Genomic DNA, 23,597 nt, shown 5'->3' with positions numbered 1-23,597 from the left:
GGAAGCAGAAATTGCGCGTCACTGCGCATCATTCCACAACTGTTATCATTTCTAAAATGTTGGTGATTTTTGTTGTCAATTTAATACAAATACCTTGCTATAAGTCCAAGGTTATAAAGTTCAGATTTTGTTGAAACTATTTTAGAGAGGTGTTGATTTAACTGTCCATTCATTTTGGAGGCTGTAGTTTGTGGTGCTGGACACAATATATTTTCAAAACAACAAAAATATTATATCATAACCTTGTGTTTCCACCCACCTGTAAAACTGCTGTGACCTCCCCAATGAAAAGTAAAGGAATAGGAAATGTAGAGTAACTTATTATAATATTTATTAATAAATGTTTACGATGTGTCTTTTAGTATGTTCTGTTATCAAAAGTAGTGTTTATCTTTGGTTTAGGTACCAATTCTTTGTTTTAGCTGTCTATTTCCAAATATATTAGGAATTACTTAAATGAGCATCAAATAGATTCAAAAAAAAAATGCTTTACTGCTAAAAAGTAAAGCTCTTCACTCACACACACACACACACACACACACACACACACACACACACACACACACACTCCAAATGCCTTCTAGCAGTATCCTGCCATCTGCTCCTCCAAAATGAAATCACAGATCCCAGCCACCCGGTTTGCAGGCTCTGTGGCCCCCTCTCGTTGATGCGGGCACACATACACACACACACACACACGCAGTGTCACACACATGCACTCAGACCCCCCCCCCCCTCCATTGGGGCCTGGCCACCACCGGATAATTAGACCTACAAGCTGGAAGGGAGGGTTAAAGTGCAGCTGTCAGGTGTGTGTGTGTGTGTTCAGGGACGTGCATGTGTGTTTGACTGTGCTTACTAAATACATCTCTGTCCACTCTCCCTCCTCGATTCAAAGCTGCTCTTCAGACTGAATGTTAATTGTAGATCTTGGTTATCAGTGCCAGCAGAATCAGCTGCTGCTTTTGAGAGAAAACCCTGTTTTACATCTCAAAGCTGACTGGGCAGGCGGAAAATAAGATCTCCCTATTTTTTATTGTCTAATCGATGCATTTGTTAATTTGGGGAACAGTTAACGGTCCAGTACTTGCTAAGTTGTCTTTTTTTTATGTAGAAATCATTTTGGAAAAGATTTAAGGGGAACTATAGAAGTAGTGACAAAGAGGGGACTGTCCATGTGATAAAACAGAAGAAGGAGCAAGTGTAGGTATTAAACTGGAGGGAGAGAGAGAAGTTCAAACCATAGCACTTTTCTCACTTTTGCACAGCTGGCCAGTCACGGAGTAAGGTGGGTGTGAATGTCAGATTGTCAGATTTGGAAAGTTACAGAAATGGCCGGACACAACCGACCTGGCAACACCTCGTCACATCATGGCTGCTATCAGCTCAGAGTTGTTGACACAGAAATGTGTTGACAGAAGGCGAGATGGGCAGAAGAAGACGGTGGTCATCACAGAGAGAGCATGAATCATCACCAAGCTTACTTCCCAACCCCCATTGCCTGTTTTCCTCTATCTCCCCATGCCCCCCTTCTCACCACCCCCACTTTTTATCCCACTGTGCAGAGCAGCTGACAGCCACTTCTGTTTACCATAATTACAAACAAAACCTACTTGACATTCACCCCATCAGTTACATGATCCTTGCAAGTTTAGGAAATGTCTTTTTTGGACACACCAGGCAGGGCAGTAAGGATGCAACGTTGAAGACTGTATTAGACCTGGTCTGTTTCTGAGTGGCGGCATTAGGTTTACACATGCCTCTATCTGTCATATTTATATCTAAATCAAGTGTTTGCTCCATCAAGAGAAGGTCTATGAACTCATAATGGAGGAGAAATCATTGATCATTGAGTGACCAGTGCAATTTGGGAAATGTAGCCTTCAGCCCCCTGTGACCCTGACACATAATAAGTGAGGAAAGACAGTCAGTGTGTGGTACAGCTGTTAAAACTAAAAAATCGATGTGGTACATAGCGATAAATGGAAATCTCATTTTTCCATGGATAAATACTCAGCGGGTGGTGTGAGTGAATAATCGATTATTACATTTGAGTTGACATTTACAAGGTTGAGGGAAAAACATGGCTTGCAATCTGGAATTCAAAAATTATTGTATGTATTTAGGTGGGAAAAGAAAGGTATTTATTAAATGACCTATTAATCCTAATTGTGTAATTATTAAATGTTCTAAAATCTTAGATGCCCAACATTCGCTTCATTACTTTAATTTGTTTCCATCATATTTCTTGTAAATTAAAGCATGACTACGTTTCTAAAAAGCTGTTAGTTCTCATACACTTCATACACTGTAATTTAAGAGCGGAATATTGTAGGAAACTATCCTACATATAAACATTTAGTAGGTTCAGTTTACATGTTTTAACTGTCAGGTCTAGGTCTGCATAAACAAACAGAACATAAGATTGTGTTTTGGTTGTTCTAGCTTTAGCAAACAATATCCCTGCTGAAAAAATCTGTCTTTTTTGTTTTTAAAAATCTGGGTGATTCCAAAACCCTTACTGCCGTACTATAGAGTATGCCAGAAAAACATTTAGTATTTTCCAATACATAGTATGTCAAATGCAGTATGCCAAAAATACCAGGACATCAGATCATGTTTTGCAGTATGCAAGCAAGCGTGCATTTATGGCTATTCTGACCCACAATCCTCTGTGCAGCATGAGTATGAGCAAGACGGCCAAACTTCAAGGCACACAAAGTAGTATGTCCCAATTGTATGCAACAGTACGTGCTTTGTAAGGATAGCTGCAGTGTGTACTAAAAGTAAAAACAACAAGTATGCGATTTGGAACGCAGCAAAAGTCTGTGTTTTTTATCCAACACTGAACATGTTGTTGAATAAGAGATTTTCATACTGAATTGAGTCATCAATTTATTACAGAGACAGCAAGAGTGTACTACGTGTGCATTGATTCAAAACTCTTTTTCAGAATCACCCTATAGATATATACCTATAGATAGATATAGATATTGCTGCGTACTGGCTTAGTGTTTAGATGATTTGAACATCTCTCTAAAAACATCTGCCGAAAAATCCTGAACTACATGTGCCTTTCACAATCCTTTTCACTCAGTGATGTTATCAGGATGACAGTCAGTCTGCCCATTAACCAGGGGCTGGAAACAGACCTGGCCCATTTAGACCACTGAGCTGTAAGGGCTGAAATGCTCATCTCTCTGAAATCTTTAAAGGCCTTTTCAGTACACACAGCAGAGCTGAGGAATGAGAGAGGAAATGGATTTCAGCACTGATAAGTGGACAGTCTGCTCAGATATAATTCTTTGTTTATCTATGCAGTAATTGATTGAATCTACTGTATTCTGCATAATAGATTTGAAGAAGTTACTCTATATTTGTAAAACCTATTTGTATAACCTCAGGATGTTGATTTATGAAAGAAATGCATGGTGTTTCAATTACATAAAACAAACTGATGGATTTAAGTAGATTGTTCATCTCTTTTTCTTTATCACGGTCTTGTCAGTAGTTTTGTCTGAAATTCTTCAAAGCAAGTGCATTAGTGCTTCTGCATGCATACAGGGGGAAAAAGTTGAAGGTCACTTGCAGGTCTCAACACTGCAGCAATTTCTCAGGGCACAAAGAATTCTACGACATGTTGTGGGGAGAGGCAGCAATCAGGCAGTCTGGGACTACTCCCAACAAACTCTACTTCAAAATGCACAGGCACATGCATGTACACATTTTCTATCTTATAGTATGTTGCTTTCTACTGCTAACAGTGCAGTAATTGGATAGTAAATGCACAAATGCAGACCAACATCCAGTATCCCTATGTGATATTTGTAATGACATTCCCCTGTGAGCATGCACTGTAATAGCGAAGACATTTAAAAAATATATTTTTTTAGTTACCAACAAAATACACTTAAATTTTTTTTACCTAGAAAACATGTAAATGTTTGTGTCAGTAATCCATGAAGCATTTTAGCATTGAAAACAGTTAAAAATCTGTGGGGGGAAAATGTAGACAGTCCAAAGGAAGTCCTGAAAGTAGCCACCAAAACACAAATAAATAACTCAAGGGCAGTTACCGATATATGCAGAAGCTCCCTAACCTGGACAACACATATATAACTAAAAATATTATGAAAACCAATCAGTAAAGTGATAAAAAAAAAAAAAGCGTCCAACTGTTAAGAACTTGCTGGCTCCGTTTGGCTCAGTATGCTTATTAATTTCCTTATGTTTTTTGTTGGTTTCAAAAGATGAGTTAATTCTTTCCGTTTTTAAATCACAGATATATTTGTCACAGAAACACATTATGTTATTGGTCCATAACAGTATTTGCTGTGAGTTGTGCTTGTTCCCACTTCTCTGTAGTGTTCAAAGTTCTCCACATTCCTTTAGTGAAAGTTGTCCTCAGCTGCTTTGTGAATCGGTCTTCAGAATAACTTATAAGTGCTCATAGTAGTGGAGGAAATCTTTGGTCACCAAGATGTCATAAAGATAACAGCTAGCTACTTCATAGTGCATGGATTTCTGGGTTTTGGGGGCATACCCATGCATATGAGAGGGACGTGCATCTTGGTTAACGTGACGCTGAGTCACTGAGGCATCATGTCACATGACACGCTCCAATACTCTAAACTAGCCCTGTCTTCCAGTACATGTGTTAGCAGGGACGTGCTGCCCTGCTATCTTGTGCCAATAGTTAAAGGGGTTACATTCAAAAGCTGTCTAAATTCTGCTCATTCTTGTTATCATATTGATGGAGATGATACCTTGTAATTTGCATATCCTCCTGGCAGGGCAGGAAAACAAACTGGCAGTTATAGACAGATTAATCAGACTCCCTCTTTGACTAGCTAGGGTCAAGGCCACACAAGGGCTCCGTCTGATTGTCAGACATGAGGTGTTTTCAGGGCTAAGTCTGGATTAAACACCGCCATTTAGGTCAGCAACCATGACATTTGCACGCCCACCTATTGTTTCGTACTGTCATTAGCATAGAGCACCATCTGACACCAGCGCAATGACAATTCAACCATGAATTTTTTAATATTGTCAGTTGTGTTATTTTCCTCTATTCTTCTGTTTTTCTTATATAACTTGCATTTGTTCATTACATATTTATATATTTCTACATCTCTTTATGTCAGCTGTATGTCTGTCTGTGTGTAGCACCTTATCACCAAAGCAAATTCCTCGTATGTGTAAAACACTACTTGGCAATAAAGCTCCTTCTGATTCTTCTGATTCTGATGAATATTCACGGGTGTGTTCAGTGATATGCTGTTGTTTATTCTGGGCTCATTGATGAATCAAGCTTTTATGTTTGGAATTCCTTGGGTGAAGACAGTCAGTAGTGCTGTAGAATTACCATAGCCACTCGCCAACATAATGCCATATGTAGTCAATATAAAAATATAATTTGCTCATATAAACAATTTATCTTGCCCAGTCTTGTCCAGTTATACTATCCAGTTACTAAAAGTTAATATGCACTCTCCAATTAGTCTGAATTAAGAATTTTGTGAAACTCGTAAATATATTACTCTTGATGTATAATCCTTATTATTTTTATATTTAATTAAATACTACTGCTACTTCTGTCTGTTCTGTACATATGCCACCTTTGCATGTCTGCCCATCCTGGAAGAGGGAACATTCCCCTGCCTTTCCCTTTTTTGTGTAGTATATCCTATTCAGGGTCTGAGGAAGAAAAGGGGATAAAAAGTATGTAATACCCTGTAAGACAACTTGTGGTTTTTGTTTTTATAAATACATTTAAGAATTTAAAAGCTTGACAGTCAGAGACTAAATCAATGTCAGAAAGGTTAAACCTTGGCATAACATGGTCACCATTGGAGATAAAAACTCTTTTTTGTCCTAGCAGATGGCTCACAGACACACACACACACACACACACACACACACACACACACACACAAGTCTTTCCTTCTCTTGGTGGGCGATACAAACATACTTCATTGCGTTAATAAAGCATGCCTATTTCACAAGTGCTGGCATGATACCCTGCACTGACAAACAGGAAAACAAAAAGGAAGCAGACGACAGAGCGGGCGTGTCAGGGGGGACACGGGGCTGTTGGTTGTGCAGAACGTGTGGAGGCCACATATGGGGAGGGCATCCATTGTGTGCCGTGTGATCTTAACTACTTGCTTTATTGTGTTTTTCCACGCCTGACCTTCATCCAGGCCTTTCACTCTCCAAACAGGAGAGTTGACAACATGCTATGGTTACCCAGCACACAAACCTCAGCCCACACACTATTGTTTGTCTACTTGAGTTTAGTCATTTAAGCACAGATTGCCTCAGCAAGTTTTGGCAGGTTGATGTGATGAATATTTTTGCACAGGGCAGATCAGGAGCTGTATGTCTAAAAGATCCTGACAACTGTAGCACGTATCTGATACTGATGGTGAAGTTTCATTAGCACATCAAACAGCGTCTCTTCTTTTATTTTGAGGTGACTCCTGCTTTAAGATTGTTGATGTTTATCTTAGTGGACAGTTTTATTTTATTTTTGTATTTGAATAATGCAACCATAAAATGCTGGTTACATTCTAAGAGATATTAATGTGGGTCTTTGAGGACTTATTGCAATATGATATTTTGAGCATTTATTGTGTTTACTTGAAGCACTATGAGTGCAGTAATATTCTTGGGTTTTAATTGGAGATGCGTATCATGTTAACTGGCAACAAAAACAAACATTTTATGCATCTCTTGTGGCATTCTTAGCACCTCAGCAATTCTGCTGACTATCACTTTCTAAATGAGTAGTGTAAATCAGCTAAAGCTCATTTGGGCTAAAAGTTGTGTGCATTTTTAGAATTATACTCCCACTCTCTTTCTTCTTTCATGCACAGCTGTGTTTGAGTTTAAAGAGCTCAGCACTCATGTACATTCAGAAAGCCTGAGGTTATGTACTGTTGTGTCTATTTCTGTGTGTGAATAAGACTTGGAGGAGTGGGACAGAGAGAGCCAGACAGCTGTGTAATGTGTTATAGGCCAACGGAGCCACTGGCTGGTGTGAGGCAGAGTTCACTGCACTGCCGTGGAGTTTCCCTAAATTGGCTTACAAATGTAAGGAAACTGCCTGTTTGAATTTATGCTTCTGTTGTTCTGAGGTGGTTTTTGCATATAGTATCTCTAGTTAAAATGTCCCTCATGAATTAATGATCCTGTTTATGAACGATGTGTTTGTTGGTTCTTTTCTTCTCTGTGGTTGCTCTCGTACATCCCAGAGGTTGAGAAAAAATAGAACTGGCTAATGCAGTGAATCCACAGTAGTGAGTTAATGATGGGCTTAGATTTCTCATTGCTCATTTCTGTCCCGCCGCCTTGTCTTGGCTGTTACACGTGGCTGAGATTTACCGCTCTAATCCAGAGGAATTAAACTGTCTCGGGAAACAGCCTCTGTCTGTGAGTAAGAGTTCAAATAGAGTTAATAATCTGGTTAGCTTTAGCTTGACGATCGCCCTGGCAAACTTAATGGGCATCTAGCTCTCTGCATGTTCTCAAGTAAGTAACAGTTTAATTGAAAGTTTAAGCTTGAGTAATGAATGGACATCTAGTTTACTAAGAAAAGTTCTATTCCTTTGTAACAGCAGGAGTGCTGTGTAGGCTGACCTTCCCCAAGGCAAGAGGCAGAGATCTCCATTTTTCTGTCTTTCTTCTTTCCCTCAGGACTCCACCCACCTTCTTTGCCTCTTCTTCATTTGGCTCAGGGTGATGAGCAGCAATGAGGGGTTTGGAGGTAAGTGGGGCTGATGGAACCCAATGATTACAGTGATCATTGTCCTGTCAGCCACCACAAGGAGAGCCTTTACGTTTTTCTGTGTGTATCTCATTCAGCCATTTGTGGTCTTTTCCACTGCCCAAAAGTCTTGATGTGAGAAATTTGTTTTTAGAACAGAGCCCTTATTTAAGAACAAGAGAAGGACAAATTTTCCCCACTTAACTTAGTGCAGTGTATTAATACTGTATATGCTGTGACTATATTTGGATAGTCAGTGTTTTGGTTTGTTTTTATGCCCTGAAAATCCCAATCACCCACACATTATATTAGGTAAAACCCTTGGTTATTAAGGGATTCGCAACCTTGATGTATTGCCCATTTTTTGTTTGTTTTGGGGGCATGGTCATTTTGAACTTAAGTGTTATAATGTTGTAACATGTATGTATTTGTATTTGCCCTGATAAATAGATTCCATTTGATACTTTCATATGTGTGCACAGTTGGAGCCCTTGGCTTGTATTTCCTCTCTTGCCAAGCTTAGAAGGGCAAAAAGTACAGCAGACAAGACAGAGGACACAGACGGATGGAGGGAGCAAGAGAAGGTCAGACATACGAGGTGGGGGTGGGGGGTTGTCATATCTTGGAGGGCAAACTTCAGTTTACCCTCAAGACACGTCACCCAGCCAATACAGAAGCCTGCGAAAAGTTCACTTCACTGATTGGCCGAGACAAGCCCTTGCAGGACAGCCATGGCGATGGAGTGCCACTAGCTGTTTATGCTGGCAGTGGTTGACAAGAGCAAGGAGAAACATGGACGATGCAGTCTGACATTCATACACTCCTTTTACGTCTTTGCTCCAAATAATCTGCTGCAAAGAGTTTGTTGTTTTTAAGGAAAACATCCTATTATGTTCACATTTTCAGCATGTTACACCAGGTGTGTTATTTGGGCATGTTTTTAAATTTTAACAACAGAAACATAATTGAATTTATGTCAGAGGATATGTATCACGGCCAGCATAAATATACTGTATATACACCTTTATACTTTGCTTTTATAGAACATAATCCAACAGACACATTTCATTGAGATACAGGCTACACAACAAACGTAAACGATAAGAGATGCTGTTGTTGGATAAGAAACTGGAACAGCAGGAGACTGGGGTGGTGGAAGGAGAAATCCATCAATACTTACAGCGGCGAGTAGCTGGAGGGATCAAATCATAACCAACAGTGGTGAGTGAGAGTTTGGTAGATTAATAAAACCGCTTTATCATCATCATGAATATGATTGGTGAAATTGGCTGGTGATTAGCTGATGCCAGCATACATGACGTAAGTGTTTCTTAAGTTCAGAAACTGATAATGGCTGATCAAACAACAAAAAGTATGATCAATCTTAAATATACAGGAAAGTGTAAATTGTGCAGTTTTTAAAAGTGCATGTAAGTCAAAACACCATAATTTAACAGACTTTGTTATTTAATATAATTACTCAACCTCCTTTTGATTCTTGCCTTTTTAAAGCTCTGTCTATACAGAAACCATTTGTCTCCATTTGTCTCATTTCTTTACATTCCCCTGGGTGTCATAGGCCAGCTGAAAAGTACTTTATCACAGGGCACAGCAGTGCTAGCCTTGCGGAGAGAAAAAGTCTGTGTAGGGGTGAAAGTAAATGAGAATACAGCCAGGGGCCTTCTCAACACAGGTATATAATATTCAAGCCCTGAGTTCCTTTTCTTCACAATAAGCCTGTTGCCAATCAATTGGAAGAAGACGTGGAATCAAATTGGAATTAATTGGAATCAAATTAATGTGAGGTAATTTAGTCAATGTGTGCAATGGTTTGTTATGTGCAGTAAAAAATGCCAAGCCTTGTTTGTGGTCGTCCAGCAGTGTCATATGACTTAAAGCAAAAGTTGGACATTTTGGGGAACACGTTTATTTGCTTTCTGGTGAAGAGTTAGATGAGAAGATCAATACCACTTCCTTATCTGTCTGTTAAATTTTAAGCTACAGCCAGGAGATTATTAGCTTAGCTTAGCAAAAAGACTAGAAATGGGTGAAACAACTGCTGTACTCAGTCAGTAACAAAATCAACCTAGAAGCACCTCCGAAGCTCACTAAGTTATATCTTGGTGTTATGTGGTGGGCTGTTTTTTGAACCCAAGCAGACGACAGGCAACATGGGGAGACTCTAGGAAGTTACTGTGCCTGGCCAAGAAATTGTCTGGCACTTAACCCCCTTTAAAACAGCAAATAGATGTTTTTACACTTACTTTTTTGTATGGATTCAACAAACAATAAATAACATTTTAATTAGTGTGCTTTATAGGTGCTGCTAGGCGTATTTTGTAACAGTTGGACAGAGCTAGGCTAGCAGTTTGCCCCCGTTTCCAGTCTTTGCGCTAAGCTGAGCTAACCGACTGCTAGCTGTAGCAGGATATTCCATGGACAAATACAAGAATGGCGATGATATTCACATCTAACTCTCTGCCAGAAAGCAAATAAACATATTTCCTAAAATGTTGATTCATTCATTCCTATTCATTTGAGCTGTCACCAAGGTCTTCTGACTGCTGATATCATCACAGATGGTGGTTTCCCTGCCAGGGCACAGCGCTCATATCAGCAATCCCTGTGCTGCTGTCTCACAATGTCCTCAAACAAATGACGAGCGTGCTCCAACACAGTCTGCTGAGTGGATAGAAAAATACAGGACAGTGTCATCATTGATTTAAAAAGCAGCGTGTGGATTAAGGTAGAGGTCAATGAAAAATATTATCTAATATCCGCATGAAATAGTCTCTCAGTATCATACTGTAGCTTGCACTATACCAGAGTCCATTTTTGTCACATACATCTGACTATGCGTGTGGGTTGTTACTATGGTGATTCCAACACCTGTGCTCTGACAGTATGTTGTGGCGATCAGCTGCCAAGTTCCAGAGTGAGAGCGCATGTAAAGAATGGCATCTGCTCCAGCTATGTCAAGCCTTTGTTAGTCTGCCACAGCTCAGTATGGACACATATCCGCTTCACTGATTCTTTTTATTTGTTGCCATTTGAAGAGGCCATGGGTTAGACAAAAAAGGAATATTAAGACCATGAAATACTATTTTGATTATTTATGAGAATGTTATGGATACTGCATCCTGTTTCATTGTTAATTGATGCTGTCTGAATGTAGGACATGCAGAAGTGTCATGTGAAGTCTCTTATTTATTATTAATGAATGTGTAACTCACACCTATTGTATATGTATTTGTGTTAATTACTCCACTTTAGCTATTTCAGTTGTGTCTCAATCCTTACTCCACTTATGTTTCTGTTTCTCTCAGCCTCTAAATTTTTTTTTTACTGTGGAGATGGTTTGTGCTCTCTTTAGTAGTCCTATAGCTTATCTCAACCACCGTTTCTTTTGATAGCCATCTTACACAAACACACACACTTTCCCCTACTGTGTCAGCCCCCAATCTCCCCTAGAGGATCCATCTGCCCACAATCTTCAGCCATCTTGTACTCCTCCTCCTTACTCTTGTTTCAAGTGGTGTGTGTGTGTGTGTGTGTGTGTGTGTGTGTGTGTGCGTGCGTGCATGTACATACTGTACATATGCCTGGCAGTGTGTGGGTGCACTTGTGTGTGGTGGGGGGTGGCATAATGAACGGATCTTTTCCTCTTTTGTCTTCCTACTTGTCCACCTACAGCAACAGAGGATTATCTGTGTGTGTGTGTGTGTGTGTGTGTGTGTGTGTGTGTGTGGGCACAACTGACTATAGTTTAAAAGTAACTCCTGTTTCTGTCTCCAGGGGTGGGTCGTGGGTGTAAGAGGAAAAGCACTCTGAGCCACAGAGAAAATGACGAACACAGTGTGAGACAAAATAGAAAAAGCAAGACAAATGACCCTGCGGCACAAACGCTAACTGTACTGCTTTTCTCCCATGACTCTGCGTTTACTCTGCAGTATTCTAGATGCCAGGGTGTTTTGACCTCACCCTGTTGTTATTCTCTGTGCCTCTGTGCTGTACACACAAACACATGCAGAGTCATATTGTTATTGTACCACAGAGACTTATTTTAAATGGCCTACCTCAGTGAACACGGAGTGAAGCAATTATTTCACATCCAAAAAAATACTTCTGTCACAGGCACAACAAAATGACTGAAAGCCAGTAAACATCATATAAACGAATGCAGAATCATGTGAAATCCCTGGAACTGGCAGGAACACGGATGAAACATACTCAATTATTCAGGTTCCTTATGAAAGAAACTGGTCACTGTTCACAGATAAATTACTAAGAAATAAATGTGGGTTAAATGGGTTTTTTTTTAAAGTAACTGCTTTACTCAAGTACTATACCTATACAAGTTTGAGATACTTGTGCTCTACTAGAATATATCAAATGTGTGCAAGATGGTAAAATGGCATTGCAATAGACTGAACTACTATACAGTATATAAAGTATTTACAGTTTTACTCCTCCTGGACCAGGTACAATAAAGTTACATTTAATATCAGTGTTTTGTTGTGTGTATGTTTGAGTGTATCTGATCAGGTGACACACAAATAATGGGCTACAAGCGACACATTTTTTTAACTGTAAACATTTTGATGAAAATAAATAAAAACTCTTACTTTCCATCCATCCATCATCAACCACTTATCCTGCGTACAGGGTCGCAGGGGGCTGGAGCCAATCCCAGCTGACATCTGGCGAAAGGCGGGGTACACCCTGGACAGGTCGCCAGTCCATCGCAGGGCCACACATAAACAAACAACCTTTCACACTCACATCCTTACCTAAGGACGATTTTAGAGACACCAATTAACCTAGCTTGCATGTCTTTGGATGGTGGGAGGAAGCCAGAGCACCCAGAGAGAACCAACGCGGACACGGGGAAACTCCATGCAAACTCCACGCAGAAAGGCCGGGGCAACCCACGTCCTTCTTGCTGTGAGGCGACAGTGCTAACCACTGCACCACTGCGCCACCAAACTCTTACTTTTACTTTAAGCATTTTAATTTTTAAACTTTTTTTACTTATGTAAAGGATCCAGTTACTTATTTCACTGTTGCCGCTGAATACCAGAACAAAACAATTAAATTTATACCCTTCTGAAAATCTTTTTCATCTTGTCTTTGTCCCCACCCTTCTTTCTCCAGATTAGCTGCCTGCAGGACTTCTTTGGGGACGATGATGTGTTTATAGCGTGTGGCCCAGAGAAGTACCGCTATGCCCAGGACGACTTTGTGTTGGATCACAGCGGTAAGGCTTCCACAGCCTTTATGACTGGTAGGCCTGACTAAGACTAACTAAACATCCGTCTCTGTGTGTGTCTGTGTGTTCGCCTCAAGGTCCTTCCTCACCATTCTTCCCTCACTAGTGCTTGCAACAGTCTTTTCCTTCAGGAAGTTGACAGCAGGATATGAAGTTTGGGGTGTGTGTGTGTATAGAAATTTCCTCTCCTCTTTCCTTACATGATTCTCTTTCCAATTTAATTCAGATCATTATAATTTTGATAGTGGAAAGTGAGTTTTTGTATTTACATACAGTTTATTTAGTAGTCTGCCCAGCTCCTACAGAAAATAATTGGCGCCACACATTTCTATAAACACATTCTTGCTGTCAGGTAAGGAAAAGAGGCTGCACTCCTGTGAGTGAAATGTCATTCTTGTGTGCTTCTGTGAATGCCTTTGTGTTCATATTCTGTACCGTATGAGCTGTACATACAGTATATTATCCACATCCTCCCTTTATCTTGTAGAAAAAAACACTGATAGTTGGAGGGCACACAGGCGCAGGATATGACCTCTTTAAACCAGCAGATTAATTCACTGTCAGAACTGTGTAGAACATGGGACAACCTCATGGGAAAGAAAATTTAGTTTATTATAGCAACAGTCCAAAGTATTGACATCCTGTTTAATTTTTTTGTTGTTGTTTTGTCAGGTTAGCTAACAACAGGGAGTCATATTCTAAAACACACTGTGTTAACTGTTAGTGAGGATGAGTGATGGAGATAGTTTGGAGCTTTCGTCCCACTTACACTCTTGTGCTCCACTTTTAAGAATTAGGTCTTTGAAAGAACAAAAAAGGCACCCTGTACTCTCTGCTGAAGGTACAGGAGCTGCTCTTCCTTTTGCAAAATAGGTCTCGTACACACTCTACTTTTAAAACATGGAAAGAATAAAAATTTTGAATATGGCCTGCACACAGTAAGTAAGAGAAATAGACAGTTTGTGTGGAAACAAAAACAACCCGAAAGAAACTTAACAGTAAACCATATATAGACCATATATCTTCTTTTCTAAGCTCAAGTGCTTTTAAAGTAGAGTGAAAGCTGAGTCAATATTTTCACTTTGGGAGTGTCCTAGAGAAACATTTGGTTTGTTGGGGTTTCATATGTACACCATGATAGGAATTGTACCATACTGAGAGCACCTTTTAATCAGTGAGTGAAACATGCATCTGGTGATATAGAGCACAGGGACCACATTAGTGATTCTGTGGGTGTGTGTTGTTTTTTTCTTTTCATGTGTGTGTCATTACATTTTACCTCTCACCGCCCCCACCCTCATTAACGCAGCCCTGACAAGTTTACCACAGGCTTCACTACAACATCGGCCCTTACTACACACACAGCAACACCCCCACAGAAGCTGTGGCGTGAAACAGTGAACACCAGAAAAAACACCAATGAACACCAGAAAAAACAAAGCTTCTGACTTGTTTTTTCATGTGTTAATGTGCAGTGATCCTTTTAGCCTAGAGGTTGAATTCCAGAGGAAAACACAAACTTTTGTTTTGGTTTGCTCAGACAATTAAAGACATCACGGATGTGTACCAAATCTTGATGTGATACATATTTTACAAGTCTAAATAATGTAGTGAATCTTGACAAAACACCCCAAAAGTCAACAAATTATGTAATTTAGGGTATTGTAATCACATTAATGTAAAAGTAATTCTCAGAGTTGGCTGGCTTTTTACACTCAATATTAGTTACCCAATTATATAGTTACCCAATTATAGTTACCCAATATGTTATTAGCTAGTTCGTGGGAGGATTTTATCCTATTTCAGCATGTTTCATTAGTGTATTATCACCTAAAAACTAGAACTAGAATAGTGTTTTTGTTAGCTTAGAATGAGCCCTTTATATCTACATAGGGAGAGGGTCCCCTTCCACAGAGTCTGCCATGTTGCACCCCCATGTTTCTACAGTAGCCCAGAATGGACAAACCAAACACTGGCTCTAGAGAGGGCCTTTCGCATTTTTCACATCCACCGTAGTTTCTCCTACATGCCTGGAAGAGGAGGGTGAGGCAAGGAGAATTAAAATGGTTGCAAACATACATTTTCACCTCTAGGTGCCATCCAATTCTACGCACGGCTCCTTTAAGTAATTTCTTTTGCGACTGCTTGGTTTAGATGACATTCAACACTGAGGAAGTTTGGCTTCTTTTTGTAAAATGAAAAAGAGGTTATAGAAGGTTACGGTACAATCTGATTTGTTTTAACCCTATTGGCTTCTGTCCTTTGCTGCCTCTCTGTCCCCATAATCAAGTGTAACCAGCATTCATCCACATAAATAACATTTCCAGCAGCTTGTTGGGCATAATTGTGCCACATTAACACTGACTCAGAAGGTTTGTTGATAGAGGAAGGTTAATGTATACCATCGTGACCCTGAGCGCGTTGTTCCCTCAGAATGCAGAGTGCTGAAGTCGTCTCACAGCCGCTCTGCTACGCCAAACCGGACAGCTAAGAGCCCCGGACCTTCACGACGCAGCAAGTCCCCTGGTGCAGGTATGTCACATGACTGTGCACACATACACACAATGGAAAGTGTTTATTAGCCCTGTTAAATTAAGAGATATTCATGCATGAATAACACACTAACTTGTAAGTAGACTATCTGAAAGGTCAGGTTTTGCTAATTATTACATTGTATGTGTGAAAACATCTTTCACAGCAATAACAAAAGTTCCATTTATCAGATACCACCATAACACTGTAGGTTCATTTGTGGCTGACAGGCTGAGTAATAGCCTTTTTTATTTGGCAGCCGTCAACAGCTGTGACAAGTGACTAAGCAATTTGTGTGGTGCACTGAGAGACGGTGACATTGTGCTGAGTAGTTAAGTGTTCCACAAGCTATTACGTCAACTTTAAAGAAGAGGATTCTGACTGCAGTCTCAGTTTAGCCTTGAAAGTTCAACCAGTTTCAAACCGTGTGATTATTATCTTATCTTCCTTATTTTTTTGTTTCTGACACTGCAGCCAGGCAAACTGTCCACTACTCCACCAGCCAGTCTCCAATCAAATCCCCAGGTGAGGCTGGTGATGGTGTCACATTGTTTGCCTTTGCTCTGGTAATCAGGGCATAAACACCCCCACGATGGAAAAAATGGATGTTTTCCTGTTCTTACAATTCTTACGAGATTGTGGGAATGCAGCATTAGACTGGAAAACTGATAAGATGTCCTAATGGCTTTTGATTTAGGTAACAAGCCCTTTCCTCAGGTGTCACACACAGGCTAGACTATACATTTTTACCCCAACAGTGGTGAGGCTCTAAGTATAGCAACGTTTTTGTCATCCATGATCCACTCATTAATGTTTCTAGTATTAAATGAGCATTTTATCTAAACAGTGCCAGTTTTTTTCTTGCCTGTGCTTCTAGTTTAAGGTTAGATGCCTTCGGTGACATGGTGCTGAGCCACACGCTCTTAAAAGATCAGTTTCTTAATTATATAATGTTTTACCTTTTGTTTTGGCTTAATTTAGTTCTTTATTTCTCTCCCTCCTTCTGACCCAGACTAGACTATGGGATGCCATGTATTATACACATCTATCTCATGTGAAAGCCAGCTTCTGCAGAATCCACTGAAGCCACAAACTGATTAGAGTCACTCTTAAGCTGTGTTAATTAAATCCTGCTCTCACTGAGCAGTTACATCACAGGCCTCCTCATCTGTAACAGCTGAGCTGCTGAAAAGTTTAACTGTACTTTTAAAACATTACAAGCTTGTGTCATGTAGTATGTTTGAGTATTTCCTCAAATAATACTTAAAAAGTTCCTTTACAAACCCGAGATAAATAAATGTAAGCAACAAAAACTTGTACAGTGAAACAAAAACTCTCAAACAGTAGTGCAAATACGCAGCCTGTAGGCAGTGTGAAATGATTTTTCCTCAGCTCAGCTGGGCTTATGCAGATGAAGAGACTTGGAGTTTAAGTTTGACGCATTATGTCTCTGTATTTGTGCCAGAAACCAAGAGAGAGGGTGGCAGAAATAGTCTGTTCTTGAGAGAATGAATCACTGAAACAATAGACGTTCTCATCCCTGCTGTGTGCCTGGGCACCTCGTGTTACACACTAACGTATATTATGGATATGTGTTACACAGTAATACATAGTTACATCAACAAAGAAACCTTTTTATGAAAAGTGAACCAAATTATTAGAGGCATACATTCTATTACCATGTCTGATTTATAATCTTATTAATTCTGTTCAACAAGTGGCGAGAAAAGTAACAACAGCAGCAGTTTAGACCCGAAGATGTAGCCTCCTCATGTGCGCTGTCTTCAGGCAATTAAAGTAATAGATTTTGGCGGGTGTGATGCTTTAAGTAAAGTAATAGAATTGTAGGCTTTGCTTGTATGTAGCTGCTGTTTGTTTATGAGTGGAGGTTATTATTGTAGTTTTGCTACAACCCCAGCTGCCTACCCCAGCTTTAATATAACAAAAAATGCCTCTGAAATAAATTGCCTACCCCAGCTTTAAGTGTTAAAGCTTACAAAGGAAACAGACAGCTTTGAAAAAGGAAAAGCAAGTAGTTATAATACCACTTGCCTGCAGGTGCCACGTGTTGAATTTGCAGCACTATTACATTAGGTGCATACTATTCTTAGCGCTGAATGAATGTGATGCGTGCTGGACTTAACAACTTGTTTTCTGCAAAACATCACCATCTCACGTGACATTTAAACCCTACAGGGGCAAGACGGCTGCAGTTTTGTGATGACTTTGCCCTCATTGGTTTTAGGCTTCACTGACACGCATGACGTGTGTGACGTTATTATTCTAAGAACTTCAGATCCGTTATCTCTTCTGAAGGTGGTTCAGTGTATTTGTTCTCCACCTCATTTGTCACATATGGCCAACGTTTACACTATAGTTTTCAATTCCAACAAGAAAGCTTACAAAACAGTTTAGTTCAGGAGTTTGTTATTGTAAAAGAAGTAATGCCCTTCATATTTTCACCCAATATGGTGGCTCTAGCCTAGGCATATTCTCAAGTATTTGGTTCTCTAAAAAAGAAAAAAAAATGTTATCTGTAGGCCATTGTTCTAAGCTCACGCACTATAGGGGAAGTAGAACATGTCCGACTTGGCAGCAGTGTTTTTATACCCCACCCCTGCAGCCGCCGGCAGCTCACGTTTGACTATTAAGTCAGCGGAAGTCAGCCGCAGTTATCTCAAATGCACCTATTGTTTGCCTGTAAGTGGCAACATTAACATCTTTACATCAGCAGGTCTAAACAGCTGCTGCTGATGTGTAGAACAGGTCCAAAATGACCACACAGTTCCCCCTTGTGGAGACTCTGCAACCTGTGGGAGTAAGTTACAGCCAGCTCTAAGAGGTGCTTCGCATCTAATAAAAACAGCTACCCAGTGTGGGACAACTTCTTAATATATGCTAGTAGTCTCTTATGTATGCATTGTGGAAGATTACATGTAAATACTGTAGATTATACCTGGCAACAAAAAGAAAGGCACGTTCAAGTCACTGGCAAGCAGTCTGCCCACAAACATATTTGTGTATAGACAAACACGTTCTAAAAATAACTTGTATTCACAGTTAGACTCTTTATTCTGCTCTCACACATCCCCTGTCTGTTTTTTCCCCATTCAGTAAATGGTGTCTCAAGCAGCCAGATCTCAACTCCAAAGTCCATCAAGTCCTCCACTCCGTCTCCCACCAGCCCCCGACCCATCCCCAGTTTTAAGGTAGGATGGTATATCATATCCATGTGAATGCATTCCCTTCCTCATAAAACCTTTAAATTGGAAACTGCATATACATCAATGTTTGTTAGCTTGCAGTCTTCTTTCCTAGTTCAAAACTCCACAGGTTTCTTCTAAGGTTTTATGGTTAGTCCTCAGTCAGCAGCTGTCCTCTCAAAAAGGTGGGGGATGATGCCAAATCACATTGACCTACATACCTCAAAATTATGAAATAAATCTGTCAAATCAAGTCATCAAGTCACTGACTGACAGCCATGGATGACCTACAGATCTGTGTACAGCCCATGTTGCAGCTCTATGATGTATTTTTGGTAGAGTTCGCAATACTAATCAGATTTTTTGATGGATTCTTCTGTAAGCTGCGTGTTGGTCTCAAACTACAGAGTTTCTAACTGCTCCAGCCAGCTGGCAAACCTCCTCCAGAGTGCCACCGTTCCGCTCTAAGCCCAGTCAAAGACTTATCCATCCACATGAACTTGGCAGGATATTAGATTTTTATGATTTACTGACAGCTTTAAAATTCACTGGCAAAGAGGGTAAAATAGAATAACGTGTTTTTGAAAAACTAAACGAGGAAGCATAAGGATGTTAGTGACATCGTTGCTCACTCTCTCTCTCTCTCTCTCATTCACCCTCACTAAAACAGTTAATGGAATTGGACAGGTAAACTAAAGCCAGGAAAAGAAGTTATTTATTAGAGGAAAAAGCTTTTTTATGTATCCAGTTGAAAAAGAGACCTTGAAGGTGTCCCATGTCTACTTTGGTCCAGAGGACTACCCTTTTAGACTAAATAATAGATCCTTACTGTAAAGTAATGCACATGATGGTGCAGTAATGTATGGGACACTACTGTACACAATGGAAAAGATCACTGCTGACATGCATTTATGGCTGACATTTCAAGCATATAGTCATAAGATGTGGAAATTGTCACTGCTGTGCTCTGCAGAAATGATACTCTTAACAAATGAATCATTCATTTGGAGCCATAATGTTTTTTTTATGTGCAGTGATAAGTGGATATGGAGGAGTATATTTGTTCCAATAGGTCTGACACCTTGTACATTTTGAAGGGCAAGCTTAATTTAGACCTAGTTCACTATTTAAATAATAATATGTTTAGTTCAGGATTCATGGACAGGCTGTTCTGTTCAAAAGTCTTTCATTCCTTGTTTGTCAGGAGCATACTTTATAGAATATCTCACCATTCTGTATAGCCACAGATAGGTTTTCTAGTTTTAAAAATAGAAAAAGAAGTTGGAACATTTTCAAATCACAATGCTGCAGTGCTTTTTATTTGTATGATTGAGCATAAACATTGTGTAGCTCGCTAAATGACACGTCTTTCAGATAATGTTCAATAACTAGTCTCCTTTTCATTCCATCTGAAACACTTTTATGTAACAAGATGTTACATAAATCACTCAAAGCCTCTAAAAAGGTGACCACGAGTAATAAACCATCACTGTTTCATCCATGTGCGGCATGTTTTGTGGGTACTTTTTAAGCCTAAGATTGCCATGGTGATTTGTCTGTGGGTTTCGTTTCGTGGCCAGGCGCTCATCTCTATTTTTGTTTGTATTTGCATCCTGCAGATCCCTCCGTCACATCACATCTCATCCCCAAATGGAAATGGTTCGTTGAACAACCACCAGGAGCAAACCAATCGACTGAGTCCAGAGGGTACATCCTCTCCTCTTCTTTTTTGTCCGAGTCATTCAACCAATCTGCCCTATTGCATGGACACCCTCACCCTCTAGCATGTGGAAATGGCATTGGCTAGCACATTAAAATCATCCTCATCTTTTCCCATGAGGGCACATTTCACAATGTGCTTACTCAACAAAAGTGCCAAAGGGCAGGCCTCATGTGGAGGATAAGAGTGAAATACCCCAGTGCTGTGTGAGCAGATACTTAACTAAATGATTTTAGAGGTGTGCGTGTATAGACATAAAATTGCTGCTCAGTTCACTAATTGCCGCAGGAAGACGAGTAGAGATCACTGTGTCTTAGTGCCTGTGTGTTATTTTGTTGCGCAGCTTGTGGGCCTTTTATTCAGTCTTGAGTTTCTGCCAGAGCTCCTTTAGCTTTATTAAGCAGCAAGTCTGTTGCCTGTAGTAACCCCTGTCTCTCCTCAGCAGTTAATGGTAACCGCTACCTGCCTGCCTCCACCATCTTGGAAAAATACAAGGTTGGCAAGGTCATCGGAGATGGCAACTTTGCTGTGGTCAAAGAGTGCGTGGAGAGGTAGGTGAAACACATTCAATCAGACTGGAAATATTTAATGCACAGTTGTCAGCTGTCTGCAGTGATCGCACAGCAGGGTGCCGCGCTGTCCAGCTTAATGAGACATACGTCACGTGCGGTAGCTGCTCCATCAGGGTTTTTAAGTCCTGATGACAGGCATTGTGGAGACAGAAATATCCCATGGATTAAAACCCAGCAGTGAATTCACTTCATTAGCCTTTTAATCTCTGAGTCAACACACTGCCCAGGAAGACAGGGGGGGATGATGAGAGGCCTGTCAAGTGTGTGTGTTCTCATAATCTGATGCACCTTCCTGGAAACTATCTATCGGTTCCCTGTGAAGTATCATTTTAAACAAATGCAGTTATGTTTACAGCAAATATTTCTACCCAAAAATGCATTCCATGAGGCATAAGAAACATGTTGAATGAATTTCCTTCCTCAGAGATTTACAAAGCCAGTTTTCTGAATGTCATCAAAAATAACTTAAGATCACAGGTCCACTTGCTGTCTCTCCGAGCTTTCACAGCATCTTACAATCTTGAATAAAGTCTATGAGATGTAGTTGAAAGATTTTCAAACCTGCATTGTCTTTATTCACTGTGTCCATCCCTACATCAGATTACCTCAGCTAGGAGTCATCTTCTTACCTGTCTGTTGCTGGTCCAATGCTACATTTCTTATAAATAGGAATAGTATTAAACCGTTGGCAGGAATGTGCACAGGTGTGCGTGGCAGGTGATGAAGGTGACAAAACAGGGACCAACTCATCAAAACATTGCTCCATAGTGCCACTAGTGGTCAAAAACTCCACAGGGAACATTTGGGTTGTAGCCTTTTCATTGTGTATATTTTGAAAGTAGAAACAGTTTTAAAACAACAACAGAAAACATATAGATTGGTTAAAAAGTAACTTTAAACCGCCGCTGACCAGAGGTTTAACTTTTCACCTTGCTGCTGTGGTGCAGAGGCGTACTCCAGAGCGTGTCAGTACACCACGACATCCGTGTTGGGTGTGGTTACAGGTGCAATAGAGCTCACTTCTGGCCACACCCATCACAGAGGTGAAACAAACTTACCACTTTTAACCTGAGATGGCAGTGAAACATCATCATCATCCTGGTGTTAAGTTACTACTTGTTCTCTTGTTGAGCCTGCCTGTATCTGCACTGCATCTCCTCTCGCTGTATAAACTTGGCTAGTACAGCTAGCATACCTTTCCTAACATAACTGTGTCAGTGTCCTGCTCACTGTAACTGTGGCTCTCTTGTGAGCACTTGACTTGTATTAAAGACATAGCTGCAGCGTCAGTGCAGTTTTTATTGTTAGGCCTAATTGCACTGTTTCTGTTCAGGTCCACAGGAAAAGAGTTTGCGCTGAAGATCATCGACAAGGCCAAGTGTAGTGGAAAGGTCTCACTCTGCCATTTTTTCCCCCTCTCCCCCTCCTATTTCTTCTCTTTTCTTTGTGTGCATTGCCTTCACACCCACGCACGCACTCATAAGGAAGGGTCATATGTTTGTGTTCCACTGTGCATTACTTATGAGGGGTGGAACTTCAAACGCCTGAAAAAGCTGCCTGCCTAACCTGCACTCCACCTAACCTAGTTAACCTAATTGGCTGTGACACTACACCTAGCACTTAGAAAATAGAACATTTCTAGTTACATGTAGAGGCATGTGTGCCACTGTCGAGACTAGTGTTGCGTCTCAGTGCAGGGCTGAGTGAAGCGAATGCCAGTAGGTGCAAAGCATTATGTCGACACACCTGACGCGACACCTAACACTTCCGCCTAATCCTTTGATGCAGTCTTCTAGGAAGGCTGTGTTTACCCAGAGAGAGAGAAAAAGAGTCATCGCTCGGTCTGCATTATTTCAAGTATATATTTTATGAACTGAAGGAGAAGCTTTATGGACAGCATAACGCAGCTGTGGACAGCAGAGACTGTTAGAATCACCCACATTCATTCACAGATCAATGTAGACTGATTTACTGACTTTCCTGCTAGTGAGGCGTTTGAGGTACTGATGCGCATGTATATTGATATGTTCCACCCCTCATAATTATTAACACCCACCCACACACACACCACAGGAGCCTGTGTGTGTGTCTCTGATCCTCTTATCCCACACAGTTTAGGCTGTTAATGTTTAATTCATCACCTACCTCAAATTATCTTCCCATTTTCACATACAGACATTGACACATACTGAATCACACCCCCTTGACACCAATTCAGATTTAATCAACAATGCAGTGTCTTTTTTACTAGCATAATGTCTCAGTGTAAATCCCCTGCACTGGAGCATACAGTAAAGTACTCACTTAGATTATTTGTCTTGGTGTGTTTCCAGGAGCACCTCATAGAGAATGAGGTCGCAGTGCTGCGGAAGGTGAAACACCCCAACATCATCATGTTGATGGAGGAGGTGGACACTTCCTCTGAACTCTACCTGGTTATGGAACTTGTTAAGGTACAGCAGAGGCTGGTATCAATGCACAATCCTGATTTCTCTGTGTGGTTTCATGTCCAACCACTCTGTTGACGTTGGCA

At 40.4% G+C, this 23,597-nt stretch overlaps 1 protein-coding gene across 1 annotated transcript in view; it reads left to right on the top strand.

The window, feature by feature from the left end:
- The window catches only part of dclk2a (doublecortin-like kinase 2a), a 44,534-nt gene that overhangs the window by 12,767 nt on the left and 8,170 nt on the right, over positions 1–23,597 (top strand). Inside the window, 8 exon segments of the mRNA XM_038713123.1 lie at positions 12,923–13,025; positions 15,471–15,569; positions 16,044–16,094; positions 18,684–18,778; positions 20,392–20,479; positions 20,935–21,043; positions 22,398–22,455; positions 23,398–23,517. Of these exon segments, the coding sequence (XP_038569051.1) occupies positions 12,923–13,025; positions 15,471–15,569; positions 16,044–16,094; positions 18,684–18,778; positions 20,392–20,479; positions 20,935–21,043; positions 22,398–22,455; positions 23,398–23,517 (723 nt within the window).

The sequence above is a fragment of the Micropterus salmoides genome, unplaced genomic scaffold (genome assembly GCF_014851395.1).
Source record: "Micropterus salmoides isolate LMB-PRFRI ecotype aquatic unplaced genomic scaffold, ASM1485139v1 Ms_hic_scaffold_12, whole genome shotgun sequence".
NCBI lineage: Eukaryota > Metazoa > Chordata > Actinopteri > Centrarchiformes > Centrarchidae > Micropterus > Micropterus salmoides.
Note: the sequence above shows the minus strand (reverse complement) of the source record. Positions and strands in the feature narration are given on the sequence as shown.